The 20,217-nt window shown below is 46.3% G+C and overlaps 2 protein-coding genes across 3 annotated transcripts in view; both read right to left on the reverse strand.

Annotated features, from left to right (window-relative positions):
• Positions 1-17,194, reverse strand: part of LOC123168826 (uncharacterized) — a 47,283-nt gene extending 30,089 nt beyond the window's left edge. The window contains exons 1-4 of one of the 2 annotated variants that reach the window (XM_044586692.1): positions 16,119-17,192; positions 15,956-16,030; positions 15,687-15,868; positions 14,191-15,545 (exon numbers count right to left, since the gene is read on the reverse strand). In XM_044586692.1, coding sequence (XP_044442627.1) covers positions 16,016-16,030; positions 16,119-17,036 — 933 coding nt within the window. In that variant the 5' untranslated portion in view covers positions 17,037-17,192 and the 3' untranslated portion in view covers positions 14,191-15,545; positions 15,687-15,868; positions 15,956-16,015. Of the gene's footprint in view, positions 1-14,190; positions 15,546-15,686; positions 15,869-15,955; positions 16,031-16,118 lie in introns of those variants that run through there. The other variant, XM_044586693.1, reaches the window with a different exon arrangement.
• Positions 1,552-3,126, reverse strand: LOC123168827 (uncharacterized). The gene is made up of 3 exons (XM_044586694.1): positions 2,706-3,126; positions 2,396-2,594; positions 1,552-1,823 (listed from the first exon to the last, which is right to left on the reverse strand). Exons 1-3 carry the CDS (start codon positions 3,077-3,079, stop codon positions 1,818-1,820), a joined length of 579 nt encoding a protein of 192 aa, XP_044442629.1. The 5' UTR covers positions 3,080-3,126; the 3' UTR covers positions 1,552-1,817.
• Positions 17,195-20,217: the final 3,023 nt, after the last annotated feature.

Raw genomic sequence — 20,217 nt, forward strand, 5'->3', positions numbered from 1 at the left:
ATGTGAAGAAGAGGCGGTGGAAGAAAGATGTTTTGTCTTCTTCCAAGGAAAGTGCTGTTAAGGAATCACACGACGACGATGACGACAACAACAACAACTGAATAAAATAGGAAATTAGTACAATTATTTAGGTTAATGTGTTTTTTTGTATTCTGTGGCAACACACGGGCATTACACTAGTTTCTTGAAATAGCCTAAATTTTCACGATGACCCGCATTAATTTGTTGACGGTCTACCAAAACTATACAATCTACATTCATACAATGTGTATAGTTTTCGTAGACCGTCACCAAATTAATGCGGGTCATCGTGAAAATTAGGTGCTAAGAGAAATAGGGGGAATGTGAACACGATGGTAATGAGAAGCTATTTTTGGATTAATTAAGCTTTTACAAAAATATTGTAAGCAGCAAACCATATAAGTATATAATGAGTCATTATATTTCTGCTAACAAATATTTAGCCAGACGATTAGGGAAAATAGTATATGGAGACATAAAGATGGTTGCGAGGGAGATATAATATTCATATTTTGACAAACCCAAATATAGTAAGACAAGGTTTCATGGAGGGGCCAAAAACACCATCAATATACAGTCAATGAGAAGGCAGATGGATGAAGGCAGCAACTAACATCAAGTATGAGGTTTCATTTTTTATTTTGATCCTTACTTACAGATTCCACTAAAATTTATTTAAAGGAAATATAGACATAAAAGGCCCTAAATTAGTCCATGAGTTACACCGTGAGCCAAAGGATCCAATTCTATCGGTCTTTATTGATGGTTTTATAATGACTACATAATAGAATTTGTACAAAAACATGCTTTACAAAGTGCAGCTATTTTTCCACAAAGCATATGTGTTAGTCATGTTTTGAATTGATAGTTGGCTAAATATCCTATAGAGGAATACAAATTAATATAAAAATGTGTGCGAAATCTAGCCGCACAAATGCGCGGGTCACACTACTAGTTTTATTTTATTTGAGTGGAAGCTACTTTGGTGGCTAGGACTGTTGTGTTCCCGTGGGATGTTTTTTGACGGGCTGCCCTAGACAGTAATCTTTGTTGCCTTCCTTTTTCTTTTTAGTTGGTCTCATTTCGCCAAGGGCTTACCTAGGATTTACCCTTCCTCCTGCGATCTAAGTCGGAGTCCAACAAACCCTTACGCCCCGTCGGGATCTCTCAGGTAGGGCTTGAGTCTAGTTCATCCAGGTTGTTCGCCTCCCTACTTGCATGGCGGATCCGCCACTTCCCACTGATGGAGGCGACTGGGACAAGGAGGTAGATGGGGAGGTGGATGCGCAGGGGGAAGAGGTCGATGCTAGAGGTAGCGAATGGTGAGTCCAAGAGAAGGAAGGACTGAGGGGTGGGGAAGGTAGCAGACCCACATGAAGGATCGAACATGAGAACCATGTGGTAAGTGATGCCTTGTGTTCGTCGAGAAAAAAACTGCATTTGGATGAAAAACATATTTGTTCCCTCACAACCCGAATATGCAAGGAATATAAAAATAGGAAGGCCAACGAAGAACAAAGGCTTTGTTCCTTTTCACATAATATATTAAGATTGTAATATTCCAAATTAAATCATACAGTCCAATTTTACAAAAAAGGACAAAGGCCTTGTGGATTTATGTCTAAGATTTTCAATGATATGCCACAAACTCCTGCATTTTTTGAAAGTAAAGACGACTTGACCACATATTACAACGAGGTAGTACTACTAGTCATAATGGAAAACACATATTTTATTTATGCGAGATTGCTGGCTCGCCTTTCCAGTCGGAGTGCTGCATGTGTATTCTTCATATCTTAAACCTGTGAAAAGAAGATAAATAAATCCTTAGTAGACAACATAATAAGTAATCAAATAACGCAATATGAATTTTACAAGAGCATGATTAAGGGACTTATTATTCATCACAGAAACACTAATAGTGACTGCAAATATTTCATAATTAGTTTGACTAGATAGATCAGAATAATATGTTTTATTAGTTTACATTTCCCAGTGTAAAATAAATATTAATCATTCTATCATGTGAAAGAGATAGAATCTATATTAACGTAGACCTTTTTTTGGCATCAATACATATGATTCTTACATTAATAGATTGATTTTTTTTAGAGCTACTTAGATGTTTGAATGCGCTAAAACTTGGCACGGGCATCATGCACTCAAGCATCTTTCACCAGAAAAAAAATCGAATTTTTTCGATTTTATCAAATATTGTTTTTATGAATTTACTGTTCATAGGGTGTAGATGAGCTTGGGAGTCAAATTGGATATTCATTGTCAACTTAATTACATAAATATGGTTACTGAGCATGACATAAATTCATATATATATATATATGGATATCACAATTCAGAGATCAGTAATACTTACGGCCGGTGCGGGTGTGTAGAATGCATGGATATCAATCCTTCTGTAGACCTCAAAGGTTGGGGTGCTCTGTGCCTGGACTGCTATGAACTTAATAGTACCACGTGCCGTGGACAATTTGCCAGTCCCACCCACAATAGCCCACTCACCATCTACTGCACCAGTAATTGCTCCCATCACTTGCAGCGTAGAACCGCCAAACCTATTAAAGTTGTAACTAAAATCAGAAAAACCAAACCTGAAGAAAATGCAAATAAATCCATATATTTAATCTACAAACAATACTTGGATGGTTAAACCTGCATGGATATACCTGGAATCCTGAAAGACCATGCTGAAAGGAAGAAACCAGGCAACACCATTGACCTCGCTTTGGGTAGCCTGGATAGTCATTCCCTTTGCCCGAGCAATGATACTTGAAGTGGAATCAGGGACGGCGTATATGGTCCAGTCAACGACGGCTATCATACCAAACATGTTAGGAAAGCCAGGGCTGAGAATTACTTCTTGGTTGTGGGCTGGTCCTGTCACAACTTGGTGTAGGTACAAAGATAGATTGAGCTCTTCCTCACAACTATTCTTACACTTCCCTAGGTTAGGGTCATACAAGGGAGGAGGAAGGGTGGCCATGGCTATGGCTAAATTTGAGAACACAAGGAAAATCATGACATGGCTTGCACACGCCATCACTAGGATTGTTGGAACTGCACAGAGAACGAGGATGTCTAGTAATTTGTGTGTGAGTTAGTATGAGGTATGAATGGAGAGACACCATATTTATAGAGCTAGTTCTTGAGTATGCCATACGAAAATAAATTTCTTTCCTATAAGACCAACTATGAGACTAGTCAAGTAGATAAATAGAAAGAAATGAGACACATTAATATACATTCACACGTCACACCTAGTGTCATGGGTGACCATGTGACGTGACATCATTCGAGATGCAAAATCGACCCCAAGATTTGTTAAAGAAACAGATCCATGCATTGAGACCGTAACTAGTAAAGACCATGTTACCTTATTATGCCAACTAGCTTGTAAAGTTTAAGTGGTGTCTAAAAGAACTAATTTACTTTGCACACGAAATCCCTTTTTACACCACAGATAGGGGAGTGAAAATAACACGATAGTGATGGCAGTTGTTTGTAGCCCCCCCCCCCCCCCCCCCCCCCCCCCCACACACACACACAGAACAATAGTAACGCTCCAAAATGCACATAATACTCGGCTATCATGCAAACGCATGCACTAAGCTTTGTTGGTCTACGTAGGCTGCCGTAGACCATCTAAACTACATGCAAAATTCAAACTACATATGCAGAAACAACATCGCAAAATCAATAAATAGTCTTGGTAAAAATAAGTTTTCAAGGAACACCGAATTTGCTGATACATGCTTAGTGTGTATCTTATCATGTTCGAATATAATCAGATGTGGTTCCTCTGACAGAAACTAAAACTGCATTAAATGCTCGTCCCCACAAGAAACAGAATCTTATTTGATGTCAAATGTTGGTACTTGATACACGTGAGACAGGAAGCATCTCGCATTAATTGGGATTCCTAATCTGCCATTTGAAGTCAACTTAGAGCTGCGTAGATCCATTAAGCACATCTGGAAGTATATAGGAAATGACATACTTACTCTCTTACACAAGTTCAAGTAAGTGGGCAGCTGTTTTTTGTAATTCCAACTAGAGCACCATTAAAGAGGGGGCAAATGAACTAAATGTTTTAACACAAAATCGGTTTTCATGTCACATGTACATAAGGCTCTAAAATATCTTACTGAGTATTACCACACAGAGTTACAATGGTAATTTTTATGTCGCGACACATCGCCCGCCCCTTCATATATATTTATAATAAGATCAAAACATGATGGTTGAATAATTGTTGATAAATGGTTAGTGCTTATGTCAAACTTTAACTAGGAACTAACTGGTCATCAAGCTCGGTAAGCATATGCATTGATGTCAGATGCTAAATTGATGTGTGAGATGCTCGATCAGCATGAAGCAAAGACTTTAAGCATATTACAGTTAACTCTATGCTTGTCTAGACAGTAAGGCTCAGCTGCATTAAATGCTCATCATCGCTAGAATTTGATTCTTCTTGTTTCCCAAATGTTGCAGCCTGTTGTTGCCCACATAGTTCGAGGTCAACTAGGAGCTCCTCCCATCAATTGAATTTCTAGTTATAAAGTATCAGTGTAGAGTTGCACGTATCAGATCCAAAATTCTAGTGGTGGTGGTTATGTTGATAAGAATCACGACTAAGCTTATTCCTTAAATCTCATGTAAGTGAAGAGATCGTGTATTTCCAATATTTTTTAAAAGAATGAAGATTTTAATTCACCGTCACACCTAGGCAGTGTTAAAATCTTTTGATTGATATAACCAAAAGACAATATTTGTCTATTGTACGAATTTACAAGTTTCATTTTGTGGTCTTTGATATGAAAAAGATAATTCAAAAATGAACTGAATTTGGTATACCTCTAATTCAGACATACTCAAATAGTCCTTGTATGATATATCCAACGAATATGGGCCGTCCGTCGGACTGGATTGGATGGTCCAGATCGGATGCAATACACCCCCATAGCATGTATTGTATGAAGGCCTGAGGGGCATTTTCAGTAAAATCAAATAGAACAAATCAGGCGTTCCCTCTCAAAACAATTTGAGGGATATTTTTGGTAGGAATTTTATTCATTTCATTCTCGTCACTCCCGTCGCTACAGTAACCTCCTACACCGCGACGGCCGCTAGGGTTTGAGCCCTCACCGGTAGTATGTAGCCGTGTGTCTGTCTCATACCATCTGCCACTTTATACCCACCCCCACCCACTCCCTTTCGCACCTCCTCTTCTCCGAAGAACACGCATGGTGGTCGTCTTTCCTTCTTGCGGCCACCGCTCGCCGATGATCAATTTAGCGCCATCCCACCTTCCCAGTCTTCCATGCATGCGCCTCTAGCCACACGGTGAGCCGCTACCCCCAGGGCCGTCCCTGAGGGGGGGGGGGGGGGGTGTGGGGGGGTGTGAGGGGCCACGCTATGATGGTTTTAGCTGCTGGTCTTGTGACGTGGTGGTTCACCGTGGTGCTTGCCCGCTACAGTCTACACGTGGTGCTCAAGATGGATGTGAGCCGGTCGTGCCACACCATGATAGTTTCAGCATCAGTACCTCCCCTCCACTACCTGCAAGACCTTTTCTCATCGGTGATGTGTTATTCACCCACGTGTTATGTGTGATACTAGTTCACAGCCGCCAACCGTCGTGGCGTGATGATATCCCCATGCAACATTCAATTTTTTTAACAACATGTCACGGAACGACAATGAAAAATGAAAACAAAGCTAATATTGTTGACTGGCATATCTTCTTATGTTGGCACGGGAATAACCTTCACTGTTAATGTCTCTAAATGCATGGCTTTGTGCCTCCAGATCTCGTCCTCCTCCAGCTCCCGTCCGCCTCCCCTCCCATCTATATCTCGATCTCCTCTGCCTCCCATCCGCCTCCCCTCCCCACACCTTTGCCTCCCCTCCCGCCGGCGCCGGATCATGGTTGGGCGAAGCCCGTGCGGGGGGGGGGGGGGGGGGGGAGGCGTGGTTGTGACGGTGGATCTTGAGAGAGCACCTCGGGACTACGTGTGTGTGTCCATGGTGTCGATCACGCAGCGATGTGACCTCCTCTACCTTTGGTTGTCTTCATCGTCGGTCCAAAGGGATCTGGTCGGTGGGTGTTGCCTCGCGGTGGCTTCCCGCGGCGGGTCAACTGGAGGAGGAGATGGTGGCCTAGCTCCTAAAGTGGGTAAGGATGCCATCATCGTCGGTGGCGCCCGTCGGTGTCATTTTCCTCGGCGATGGTGGGGCGGTCCCTGCTCCCTTGTTTCCGGGGGAAACCTTAGATCTAGAGGAGTCTACCATTGACCGCGGCGCCCGTGGGCGTCGTAGTGCTCGTTGGATGCGTTGAGGGGCCTCCTGGATCGGATGATGGCGACGTCTTCATCATCACCCCTGTGGAGGCATCATCTTTGGAGAGATTCATCGGCTGGACGGACATGTGGACGGCTTGGTGGTTGGGCGTCGGTAGGTGGTGGAGCGGTGCTTCATCCCACACATCGATGGCGGCGGACCTCAGTGTCATGAGGCAGTAGAGACTCGGCGTTCGATGGGTGGCGATATAATCACACAGGAAGACAGACGCTGTCTGGCGTTGTGGTGGCGTCGATTGCAGAGAGGCCTGGCAAGGTCGATGTGTCAGTATCTGGTCTGAGGATCGACCGATGGATGAAGGAGGTGACAGCCCTTGCAGCGTGCGCATGTGGTGCCCACTGAAAGTGCGCCGGACCGGTTTGTAACCCAGTCCAAGTATTGTGGCTTGGATGAGGCATCCGGCATTAGATGTTAGATGTTGGTGCGATGTTTGTTTGGTATTAGGCTCGTACATTCGGCACCCCTTCTTCAAGAGGATAGGAGTAGCGACAGGTGTTGCCAAGATGGTGGCTTCAGGCTTACTGATGTATTACCTTGTAAGGACTTTGTGAATAATTAATAAAATGGTTGCATGCATCGCCAGATGTAGAAACCGGGGGTACACCCTCCTTTTCGAAAAAATGGCTTTGTCGTCCATTGATTCACAACGATGCACTGGGATGTACTTCCACCCTAAGTAGCTGCAAGTCCATAGAATGAGAGGTTCCTTATGATTCATAGATATGTGCGATGTTAAATCCTATGTTTTAGTGATAGCTATTAAAATTCTCAAGACATAGTGAAATTGTTTATGTGTTGCATACTTCAAAAGGAAATCAAGAATCTGAATTTCCATCCTTGTGGGGTTGAAGTCGCTTGAACTATGTGGGCATTTCCCCAAAGAGGAAGGGATGATGCAGCACATCTACCATAGGTATTTCCCTCAGTGCTGAGACCAAGGTTATCGAACCAGTGGGAGAACCACGCAACACTATGTAAAAGGTACCTGCACACAAATAACAAATACTCACAACCCGACGTATAAGAGGGGTTGTCAATCCCTCCCGGGTAGTTGATTGGTAAATAGATAGATTGATAATTGCAAATGGAAGAATGGAAAATAAAACTCAGTGAGGTATTTTTGTGTTTTTGATAATATAGATCTGAAAATAAAAAATGCAAATAGAGGAAAAAGCAAATGGCAATATAGATCTGAGAGTATATGATAGGAAAATAAACCCGGGGCCATATATTAAGTTCATGGAAAAACGGAGTGATGGAATAAGAACGATGACACGATGTAGACAAGATCTATTCATGTAGGAATTGAGCCCATCTTTTTTATCATTAATAGCAACGATACATGCGTGCCTTGATGCCCCTTCTGTCACTGGGAAATGACACCGCAAGATCGAACCCATTACAAAGCACCTCTTCCCATTGCAAGATAAATAGATCAAGTTGGCCAAAAAAAACCCAAATATCGGAGAAGAAATACGAGGCTATAATAATCAAGAATGGATATTAAATCAAGGCAAATCTGATCATAAACTCACAATTCATCGGATCCCAACAAACACACCGCACAAAGTCATTACATCAAATAGATCTCCAAGAGACCATTGTATTGAGAAACAAAGAGAGAAGAAGCCATCTAGCTACTGCCTACGGACCCATAGGTCTGAGGTGAACTACTCACGTATCATCGCAGAGGCACCAATGGGGATGATGAACCCCTCCGTGATCGTGTTCCCCTCCGGCGGAGTGCCGGAAAAGGGCTCTAGATTGGATCTTGTGGCTCTCGAACTCGCGGCGGCTGGAATAAAATTTCGTCGACTCCCCTAGGGTTTTTGGAGTATGGGGGTATTTATAGAGAGAAGAGATGGTGCGGGAGGCCACCAAGGTGGGGACAACCCTAGTGGGTTGTGCTCCCCTCGGAGCCCCCCTCTGGTACTTCTTTAGCCCATCCTGTGTCTTCTGGCCTAAAAAATCTCCAAAAAATTTCGCTGCGTTTGGACTCCGTTTGGTATTGATTTTCTGCGATGTAAAAAACAAGCAAAAAACAGGCACTGTGCAATATGTCAATAGGTTAGTCCAAAAAAATGATATAAAATTATTATAAAATGTTTGTAAAACATTCAAGAATGATAATATAACACCATGGAACAATAAAAAATTATAGATACGTTGGAGATGTATCAATATCCCCAATCTTAATTCTTGCTCGTCCTCGAGTAGGTAAATGATAAAAACAGAATTTTTGATGTGGAGTGCTGCCTATCATGTTCATCACATATTCTTTTCTTTATAGCATGGACATTTGGACTTTTATATGGCTCAAAGAAATAGTCTAGTTTTGACATGAAGACTTTAATACTCAAGCATACCAACAAGCAACCATGTCTTTCAAAATATCAATACTAAAGCAAGTTATCCCTAGCCCATCATGCTCAATCATTGATCCATTCATGAAACACACTCGCATATTAGCTACAACCAATGCTCAAGTACGATCATAGTGCCCCTTAGTTGGTGCTTTATAAGAGAAGATGGAGACTCAAATAAAAATAAAATTGCATAAAGTAAATAGAAAGGCCCTTCGCAGAGGGAAGTAAGGATTTGTAGAGGTGCCAGAGCTCAAGGCTTAAATTGAGAGATAAAAATAATTTTGGGAGGCATACTTTTCCCGTCAACGAAAACGACTTAGAGTTTCCAATACTTTCCATGCTAGATGCATCATAGGCGGTTTCCAAACAGAAAACAAAGTTTATTCATTTTTCCACCATTCTTTCACAATCCATGGCTAACCGTATCCACGGGTGCCCTCCATACCAACACTTTCCAAGGAATTTATTATTTGACAACATAAAGTAAATTCATTTTTCATTTCGGGACTGGGCATCCCGAATACCTTTGCCGCACTCTCATGCAATGACAAGTGAATAAACACTCATCTTGAGAATAACACATCTAGCATGGAAAAATATCGGCCACCCCTCACCGCCTCATGAGCGGTACGGGCACACAAAACAGAAGTTTATTTTGAAATTTAGAGATGGCACGTACAAATTTGTTTAGAACGGTAAGGGAATACTGCATATAGGTAGGTATGGTGGACTCATATGGCAAAACTGGGCTTAAGGATTTTGGATGCACAAGTAGTATTTCTAGTTAGTACAAGTGGAGGCTAGCAAATAGATTGAGAAGCGACCAACCAAAAAACAAAAAAATTCACATAAGCGAGCATTCAGCATAACTAACACCAAATAATGCACCACAAGTAGGATGTAATTTCATTGCATAACTATTGACTTTCGTGCTTGCATAGGGAATCACAAACCTTAACATCAATATTCTTACTAAAACATAATTACTCATTAACATGGCTCACATATCACTATCACCATATCTCAAAACTATTACAAAGAATCAAGTTTATTTTGTCCAATGATCTTCATGAATTTTTTTATTATATCCCCATTGAATATCTATCATATTGCGACTAGTTTCATATGTTGCTTTTGATAGGCTCAAACAAATCTAAGTGAAGAACATGAGCATAAAACTTTATTCTCTCAAATTAATCTAAGTGAAGTATGAGAGAATTTCTTTAAAAATAATAAAGCACACCATGGTCAAAAATATATAAGTGAAGTACTAGAGCAATTACATAGCTCTAATTTTTGAAGGATAGCATAAAGAGCAATTCTAACAAATCATAGCATAATTTTGGCTCTCTCAAATAGGTGTGTTCAGCAAGGATGATTGTGACAAATTAACAAACAAAACAAGCAAAGACTCATATCATACAAGACGCTCCAAGCAAAACTCATAATATTTGACGGATAAAAATATAGTCTCAAGTAAAATACCGATGGTCGTTAGAAGAAAGAGGGGATGCCACCCGGGGCATCCCCAAGCTTAGTTGCTTGATACTTCTTGAATATTATCTTGGGGTGCCTAGGTAGTTGATTGGTATATAGATAGATTGATAATTGCAAATGGTAGAACGGCAAATAAAACTCAGCGAGATATTTTTGTGTTTTTTGATAATATAGATCTGAAAATAAAAAGTGCAAATAGAGGAAAAAGCAAATGGCAATATAGATCTAAAAGTATATGATAGAAAAATAGACCCGGGGGCCGTAGATTTCACTAGTGGCTTCTCTCCAAAAATAGCAACGGTGTGTGAACAAATTACTGTTTGGCAATTGATAGAAAAGCGAATAATCATGACGATATCTAAGAGAATGATCATGTATATAGGCATCACGACCAAGATTAGTAGACCGACTCCTGCCTGCATCTACTACTATTACTCCACATATCGACCACTATCCAGAATGCATCTAGTGTATTAAGTTGATTGAAAAATGAAGTAAGGCAATACGAACGATGACATGATGTCTTCAAGATCTATTCACGTAGGAATATACCCCATCTTTTTATCATTAATAGCAATGATACATGTGTGCCTTGCTGCCCCTTCTGTCATTGGGAAAGGACACTGCAAGATCGAACCCATTACAAAGCACCTCTTCCCATTGCAAGATAAATAGATCAAGTTGGCCAAATAAAACCCAAATATCGGAGCCGAAATACGAAGTTATAATAATCAAGAATGGATATTAAATCAAGGCAAATCTGATCATATCTGTCTAATCAAGAATGGAGAAGAAATCCAGATTAGAACTGCCGCTGTTCTTGAGGAACACATAGATGTCTCCAAGCTCAGTGCACTGGACTGGATATTCACTGAACCATAACCAACATGGACATCTGTTTTTTCTTCCTTCTATGAAGAACCCTGTTTGCAACTACTACAACAAAAAGGCTACTATGTAACAATAACCACAAAAAGGCGTTTTGGCCATTGGTGTGTTGTATGGCATCACTACATTTCTAAATTTCTCCCTACAAGCAAACATAATCCAAGCTTTTCTACGGTTCACTTGGGTCCCACCTTGCCATAAGAATGACGCAGGGTGACAATCAGTGTCCACAGCAAAGTAACCTGGATGGAAAGAATTCAAGCACTGCACGGCTGTGGTCAATCGAGTTGCATCAAGAGATACACAGAAGAAGGAACCCCCGCAGGATCAGAAATTACCAAGCGGCTTGAACTGGAACTCATCAACCACAACAACGGCCTCGAGTAACCGTACAACATAGGGCGTGTTTGGTTGCCGTGCGCTACAGTACCCGCATTGCATACACTTCTCCACCCAACCTGGCTATGCAAATGCAGCCTCAAATGCACCATATGCATGTTGTTTGGTTGCCTCCATGCCCTCTTACCTGCATGGGCTGAACCACACTGCCTGGTGTTTGGTTGCCTGCATGTTAGTCCACAAACCCAAGGCATGGTGTTTGGTTGTATGCAAGTCCTGATGTGTGGTAACCTCTTTGGCTAGTTGGTGAGGTTACCACCACACTTCGGCAGCACACATCATAAGCACATCAGAGTATAAACAGAGCATCAACTAGCATAATTCAGATATAAGCAGTACCACAGATATAACAGTTCAACGCATAAACCATAAACATGTTCAAAGCAGACTCGATAGTACGCTCGAAAGAGGTGGCCCGGCCCTACTCCTTGGCGGCGAAGGCTTCGTCGTGCTTCCCGCACTTGTTGACGACCTCAATGCCATCGTCGTCGAAGATGATGACCTTGAGGGTGTCGGGAGTGAGGAGCTTGAACGTCACCATGTAGCCGATCTTGATCTGATGAACGGCTGCGTAGGTGGCCCAACCCTGATCCAGGGTCACCCTGCCGTTCATCAGCTTGACCGCCACCTTCCAGGAGCAGCCGGTGTTGTTCCTGAGCTTGAACTCCGTCGGCACCACGACGAAGTGCTTGGTGAAGTCCATGGGCATGGGGATGCACTCAAGCTTCGGTGCAAGGATGACCTTGCAGAAGTGAGTTGGGCCATCCTCCTGGTGGTAGTGGCCGTAGTTGCGGTGCTTGTTGCTGGGGGGCTCCTCCATGCCCTCGTCGTCTCCACCCTCAGGCGTCTTGGGGTCTTCCTCGGCGGTGGGCGGCAGCTCAACCTCGTCGGGCATTGGGTGAAGGGGCTGCTTTCCCTTGCTGTCAATGGCCGGGAGCACCTCCATGCCCATCTCATTGTTATCCTCGATCTGCACACAAGTCATGGAGTCAGGCATTGCACAGAGTTCATGGCTAATTCAAGAGCTTGTAGTTAAAACGGCATGACTGTCACTCTTCTCCTCCTCTCCATCCCCCCTATATTTACTCACCCTGCCCACCACTATTTACCCACCCCCTCTCTTCTCTCACTGTCAACCTTCCTCCTCCCCATCGCCATGAGCTTTAGCTCCAGCTCCAATGCCAACCCCTTCCCTTGGGGTATTGGCTGGAGGGCCTTCTTCCTCGGGTGGACGGCTGGTGACCGGACCAAGTTCGAGAACACCATGGAGGTGTGCTCGAACTTCGGCTCCATGCCAGACATGCAGAACGAATCTAATGCCGTGCTCATGAAGGCCACTAAAGAAGAGTTGAAGACGCTGATTTCTGACCCAGCGAAGGGCGCGATGGCAGTTGACATCATTCGCTGGGCCATGAATCAGGCCGTCTCCGATGACCCTAAACAGAGGAAGAAGTGGTGCAAATACAAGACCTACTGGGCTCCTAATGACCGCCGTGCCGCAGTGTACTGGGAGACGGCTATCGCGCCGGCGGCGGTCATCGGCGGGGAGCCTAAGGAGGAGGAAGAAGAGGCGGTGCACATGCCAGCTAGGGCGCCGGAGCCAGTCCGCCCTACCTGGCAGATCGACCTCGACTCCGCCGAGGACGACCCGCCAGCCCGCACGACGATGAAGAAGAAGATGAAGGCCAGTGGCTCGACTAGCCGCTCCGCACGCCGGTGACGGCCGCCGCGGTCAGCCGGTGTCCGTTGTGTACCCCCTTTCCCCCTATTCCCCTATCCCCCAATCCCGAAATCTACCTTATGCATTCCGATCTTGTATGTATGAACTCGTATGAACTGCTATGAACTAGTATGAACTACCCCTATGCTTACCTACCTCTATTCCCCATTCCCCTCCGCCGTGGATCGAATCTAGAGTGCATGTCGAAGAGAGAGAAGTGCTTACCGCCATTGATGGAGTCCGGTGGTCTTCTTCCTCTGCTCCGATCCGCCGACGCCGGTGATGGAGTCCGGTGGTCTTCTTCCTCTGCTCCGATCTGCCGCCGCCGGTGAGAGTTGGGAGAGTGGGGAAGAGTGGGGACAGGGAGCGGTGAGGGGCGGTGAGGCTAATAAATGCCGGTGCTTCGGGAAGCAACGCGGCTTCTCGAGGGTGGCCGCGCGCGTGCAGCCGCGCCCGCCCACGTGCACCGCTCGGGCCTGGCCCTGGAGAAACTGCCGATTCGTGCGTTCCCAGTAAGCCAGGCCCTGAGGTGCTTTAAGAAGCGTGCGATGCAGGCCCAATAGTGTATGCAGGCTACCAAACAGGCCGCGCACATCCCGCGCGGGCCTGGTTGTTGGGCTGCATGCGGGCAACCAAACACGCCCATAATGTTTCTCCAAGTGTAGATTACCTTCATGGCATTAACCTTATCTAGTGTAGATTCCTCAGCCACTTTCCTACAAAATGTTTCTCCTGTTAATCGTGATTCCCCGGCCACTTTCCTCCAAAATGTTTCTCCTGTTAATCGATGACCAAAAAAAAGGAGAAAGAAACATGATGTTAACTGCAGTATGAGTCATGACAAGTTAACTGCACTATGCATAAGATAAAGGTGTTCTGGAATTGCTAAAAGAAAACAGCCTAAAAAGCAAGGGAAGGGACATCCATGCACAAAAGTTGACACAAAAGGGTTATTTATGGAGCATTGCCACTGAATTGCTGTACAGACAAACTGTTAAAAAAAATTCACTGAGAGCCTATTGATTTGATACAGGGAAAACTAAAGAAGCAAAGCAGAAGGTATAAGTCTCAATAGAACAACTAAATCAGTAATACAAGGCAATGGTTGCTTTTGGAATAATCTGGCAGCTTAAAAATTATGTTTAACACCACAACTTGACTTAAAGCATATAAGTTGTCCCTCAGAGCAGTTCAGCTGAAACAAATCACAAGACAGATAGTTCACTTATAATATTGAGTCCTCAAGACAAAATGAATGTGCAACAAATAGTTCATACCTACAGCATGGGCAATATATAGCAAGGTTGCAGGATATGTAACAAACAATATCTGAAAGAGCAAAGAGGTTGCTCACGAAACAAACTCAGTCATAATATGATCAATCAAAAACAGGGAATCTCAATCGTTGACTATACAAAACAGCATAGAGAAATGTCGAAAGATAAATCATAGTATAGATATTGACTCCCAGTCTTGAACCAAGCCTAATAACATGGCCTGAATTGCACGACACCACACCACCTCTAGCAATACAGCCTCACTTCCAGCAAACATTCCTTCCACGCCACTACATCACAAGAAAAATGCATGACAACAGACATGAACACCCAAGGGCACTTGCAAGTGGGAACTCTGTAAAAATGCGAACCACTCATGACTCAAGGGCAGGCTTTAATTTTATAAATTGTGAATGGCAGCACTACAATAGATCTATTATCCTCTCCAGCAGTAGTCCCTGTAGAATATAGAGATCTCTAGAATATATTAGCCTAATGAGCTGCATCATTATTAGCTTGCTACGATCAATACCAAAATATGTCATGCTAATCCTTGTAGCATACAAATTTACTTTCTCACGACAGTCAGAAAGCCTCCAAAGGCAGGTTGGGCGACAATATTACAAGCTATAGGGCCATAATTCCACTTCTGACTAGCAACTAAAAGTCGGCAGAGACATCTGAATGAAATGGCTGGGTTGCCGCATGGTCAGACACACTGAGAATTACTTTTGCATTCGCCACAGCTTCTGCAAGAAACAAAAGGTCTGCCTTCTGGATACCGGGCACATGCAACGGCTCCAAACTGGGAGTAATCAGTACCAATTTATGAAGAGAGCTAGTCTTCCTCAACAAAAAAAACACCAGCTGCAGCTCATAGCGGTTCCAACTGAAATTCGTAATCTTTACCACCTTGAGGTTTTCCAAAACATCCGGTGGTGGCTCTAACCCCACATAGTCAAACGAATCCACCAAGAGCCCGCTCGGTGCAGTAGGGAGCTGCAAGCACAAATTGTGATCACTTTAGAAGCATTATGATGAAATAAAAATACAATAAAGATGTCAATGCACTAAAATGACAGACTGGATACTGAGAAACCAAAACCATAAAATTTGTAAAAAAATAAATGGGTGTTAAACCTGCACAAAAAGCCTCTCCAGATTAGAACAGCCTGTGTTCTTGAGGAACACATAGATGTTTGCAAGCTCAGGGGCCTTCATTTCTAACATAATCAACTGTAGTTCTGTCATGCTCCGAAAGAATTCACCACCCATCTTGGCCGATCCGCATGTGAGGTTGCATTAAGCAAGGAAGACACAACCTAAGATGGCATTCAAGGTTAACAAGCAGTCCATGATTTCAAACATCGCAAACTAAACTGAAGTTCAGCTGAGAAATGCATACATACAAAGAGGACATTGCTGCAGATGGTGAGGGTAGCGAGTTTTGAGCAAATGCGGCTTTCGAATCACTCACTGAACACCTGATAAAGTGCAAGCGTAACATAATTCAGACATATGAGTATGCTAATTATCCATGGTAACTTCTGAAGAATCCAATAGTCAATAGACCTTCTGGCAGATGAGGACATTGCGGCTTTTCTTGACGCCGAAACGGATGTCGATGTCGGCGAACAAGGCGTCGCCGGGCAGATAGAAGAAACAACCACCGCTGTAGCGAAAGGACCGGAGGCTAGAGACCACCGTGAAGTCCACCCCGATGAGGCAGGTGCAGTCTACGATGGTGACGCTCCTGAGGCTGGTGAGCCCCATCACTGCCATCACGACGACACGACTGATGCCCGTGCAGGAGCACAGGCCGAGGACGCGGAGACGGGGGCACAACGCCAGCATCCTCGCCAGGTCCCTATCGTCGAGGCGGACGGAGTGGAGGAGGACAGCCTCGAGGGCGGCGCAGGGCCGGGCGGCCCTGCCTTGGAGGCCGGAGACCCCGATGCCCCGCAGCGAGAGGCGCGCGAGGGCGGGTCCGGCCCCCGCCGGGAAGTGGAAGAGGAGGGGCGTGTCCGCCGGACGCGTCCTCCGCAGCTCGACGCCGCAGCGGACGGCGGCGGCGAGGTAGCGGTCGAGCCCGCGGGCGCGCATCGCGAGGGTGTCCACGACGAGGTAGTAGCGGTCGAGCCCGCGGGCGCGCATCGCGAGGGTGTCCACGACGAGGGAGTAGCGGTCGATTCGCCCGCGCCGGCCCTGGAACTGGCGCAGCTCGAGGGCCTCGAGGAGCTTGTTGGAAGAGGGGGTGGAGTGCGGGCGGAGGTGGTGGTGGAGGGAGGGGGAAGGGTTCCCGTCGTCCTCCCAGCGGCGCGCCCAGAGGCCGCGCCAGGCGCGGGAGAGGGACGAGGCGAGGATGGCGGACCTGAGCGGGAGGAAGGAGAGGATGCGCAGCTGCAGCGGCTCCGGCAGCGCCGAGAGGTGGTCTACCGCTGCCGCCGGCAGCCGCGGCCTCTTGGCGTCGCCGCCGATTTCCAGCGCCATTGTTCCCCACTTCAGTCTCTCACTCCGCTCTGCTTGTCCGCCACCCCGCGGAAAAAAAGGACAGCATGGGCCATAATCTTTTCTTGTCCGCCACCTCGCCGTTTGTGGCCCTTGGCCCGGTTGAGTTGAGGGTCGTGCGCGTTGCCGCCACCATGACCTTCTCCGTCGGCAACAGCTGCAGGGGGTGCTCCTGTTCTCCGCCTCGTGGCCTCAAGTTGTTTTGTACACCCTTCGTTTCTAAATATAAGACCTTTTAAAGATTTTAATATAAACTACATACAAGCAAAATAAATGAATCTACACTCTAAAATACGTCTATATTTTACCTGGTCATGGGCAGCCCGGCCCGGACGACCCAACCCGACCCGGCCTGAAAATCCTGGACCGGGTCGGGCCAGTGCGTGCCATCGGGCCGCAATAGAAATTCCAAGTGTGGGAGCGGTCGATTAGGAAACCAGAATTAGCTACACATTCTCACTATCGATGCCAAAGAGCCAGCGGAGAGTAACGGAAAAAAAAAACTTGCATTGGTGGAGAGTACGGGGAGTGTTTGCAATTTGCAATGTTTCTCTTCTTGTCAGTTTTCCAAGATCGAGATGATATGTGGCCGTTTTGAATTTTGTTAAATCTGGCACGGATTGTGTAAGGCACTTTTGAACCTCAATGTATTTTCGTTTTTGCATTGAATGTTCTTTCTTTAGATATTTGTTGTTCCGTTATCTTTTGATAGTGAAACCCGATCCATTTTAGATCGAATGGGAAAAAACAAAAGCTAGCACGGATTCTTTTATCTCTTGGTGCGCGCATTCTTTATCTTCAATGGAACTAGAAAATTGATACGTACAGAGAAAATTCAAGATGGTTGTTAGCGAATTTTGTTCGAAGAGGAGATAGCACTGCGTGCTAGCTTAATCATCCTCGTACTTGTATCGAACTAGTTGCTGCCGATTGTAATCATGTGACTTTGGCATAAACTAAGCGGCTTCCACCCCTGGGGAGGGCGCAATCGTTCAGGACTGCTCATGTTTGGGGATTCCCCGTGCACAACACACATGACGCGTTCGCTCTGTGTTAATCGATACGCGTCGCCGGGACACACGGTGACGAACATCCCATATGATCTAGGGGACCCCGCACCCGGTATCGTTGATAGAAGCACCCGGCCCTACCAACTGGTGGTGACTCCGACGAGCCTATGACAGATTGTTGCCGCATCGTCCTTGACTGAAACTTTGTCTCGGCTCGAGAGTGGAATGATGATGTGTCATCCCAACGCCCGATCACGCGAGAAATGGGAGGCGAGCCCAGCCTTTTTTGGAAGACGCACACTACTGCACACCAAGAAAATACACGAGAAAATTCTGCAAGTAATGTCGAAGCCCGCTGCACCCTGGGACCAAAGACAGGAAAACAAAGTAGCATCGAGGATCAGTTAGTAGCATGGAAGCACCGAGGGTCGCCTGACCATGGAGCATCGGACAAAACGAGCACCCGTCTTCCAACGCCGAAGAGGAACCCTATCCTGTCGCCTAGGCTCGAAGGCGCCGCACCGTCGGATCGTTGGGAGCTCACGCGAGAGCTAGAGCAGGCGCCGGCCGACACACCAGAGCAAGAAAACTATTGGTCCTCGCCACACCGAAGACACACCACATCCGCTGCACTGCCACCTTCCTTGGACACCGAGAAACAGAAGGAAAGCTGCCGGGAGGATCGTCGAAGAAGCACTGCAGAGCACCAGGGGCGAAAGTTGGAAGCACCAGGTCTCGCTCCAGTGTCCGCACAAGGGGAGAGGTATCTGCGGTGCGCGTCGTGGAGCTGTCAACGGGAAGAGGAACCCTATCCCCTCAGACCCGGCTCAGGAGCAGAGCCACCATGACACACCACGACCTTGCCGCCGCAGAGCATCACTCCTTCAAGGCATACACCTGCAGGAACACACACCCTACACAAAAAAATCACCCCTTGGGCTCGCCGCCGACGAGTGCTCTCCAACCTCATAGCCACTCTCCCGAAGAACCAGAGAGTCCCAGGCGGCGTCTCCAAGAAGAGAACGACGCGCAGGGCGCCGCCACCGCCCAACCCGGGACGGGTTTTGGGCTTTCACCCGGGATCTGGGACGGGGGTGGATAGAACAGGTCCTCAGCGGCGCCTCCAGGGAGAAAAACCACGCGCGCACGCGCCGTCGCCGCCGTGGCCGGAGAACCGGGCAAGGGATTACCCCAGACGCAGTCCTATACCACCATCACCCCGCCAGCATCGGATCTGGTAGCCAAAGCCACAGATCGGACACCGCCAGAGGGGGGAGTGGAGCAGAGGAGGAGAGAAGCACGACCTTCAGATCTGGAGTGGAAGAAGCCCACGCCACGACCACCTCCTGCCGGCTCCTTGCTGCCCAATAGCTGCCGAGGAGGCCGTCCGCCGCATCCCGCGCCCGCCACCTGCCGCGAAGGTGGCGCCGCCTCGCCGCCACCTTCATCGGCAGCCTCCTAGGCTGGCGTACGTCTGGTGGCGGCAAGGGGAGGGGGGGCGGGAGGGGGTGGCGGCGCCGGGGGGAAAGCCTAGTCGGGGGGCGAGCCCAGCCTTTACCCGCAGGGCTAAAGCCTGCGCCTTCCGGCTTATAAAAGGCGTGACGCGACGCCACGCCCCTCAGGTCCCAGTCCCACCTTCTTCCTCTTCTTCTCACTTCTCTTATATTTACGCTTAAATTTGCCGTGTCGTGTTTTTCCTTTATCGAATTTTGCCCGTGTCCTCCAGGGTGAAGAAGGTGAAACACTCTCTAGTAACTAGCTAGTTTACACCGTCGGACAAGATAAGATGCAACGATGTGCTGCTCAGCAAGACAACCTGTCATATAGATGTTCGGTGGTCGATTGTTAGTTTATCCTCAATCCTCATGCAAAACAATACACAGTTATTAATTTAGAAAGATTAACACAACAATTCAATTCGACTCACTGCTGCCGGTGCCCAGTTTTATGTGAACAACAACAAATCTGGTACATTGTTCGTCGATCGATCGAATGATTGGATTGTTCATACTAATTGATACTCGACAAGTACATTACTCCTGCATCTAGGGAAATCTTGGGGCTGGCCGTCGTCACCCTCCTGCATCTACCGCTCTTCCAAGGCGTCGTAATCCTCCTCCGGCTCTGCTGGGCTCGCCGCCATCGTGCATCCA

Source organism: Triticum aestivum, chromosome 7D (genome assembly GCF_018294505.1).
Source record: "Triticum aestivum cultivar Chinese Spring chromosome 7D, IWGSC CS RefSeq v2.1, whole genome shotgun sequence".
NCBI classification, from domain to species: Eukaryota; Viridiplantae; Streptophyta; class Magnoliopsida; order Poales; family Poaceae; genus Triticum; species Triticum aestivum.

What these genes read in the sequence shown, in the direction of transcription:
- LOC123168827 (XM_044586694.1), bottom strand. Translation starts at nt 3,079, where the DNA reads ATGGCGTGTGCAAGCCATGTCATGATTTTCCTTGTGTTCTCAAATTTA. An exon ending in ATGGTCTTTCAGGATTCCAG is followed by an intron (nt 2,595 to 2,705) that starts GTATATCCATGC and finishes CAACTTTAATAG; the next exon opens with GTTTGGCGGTTCTACGCTGC.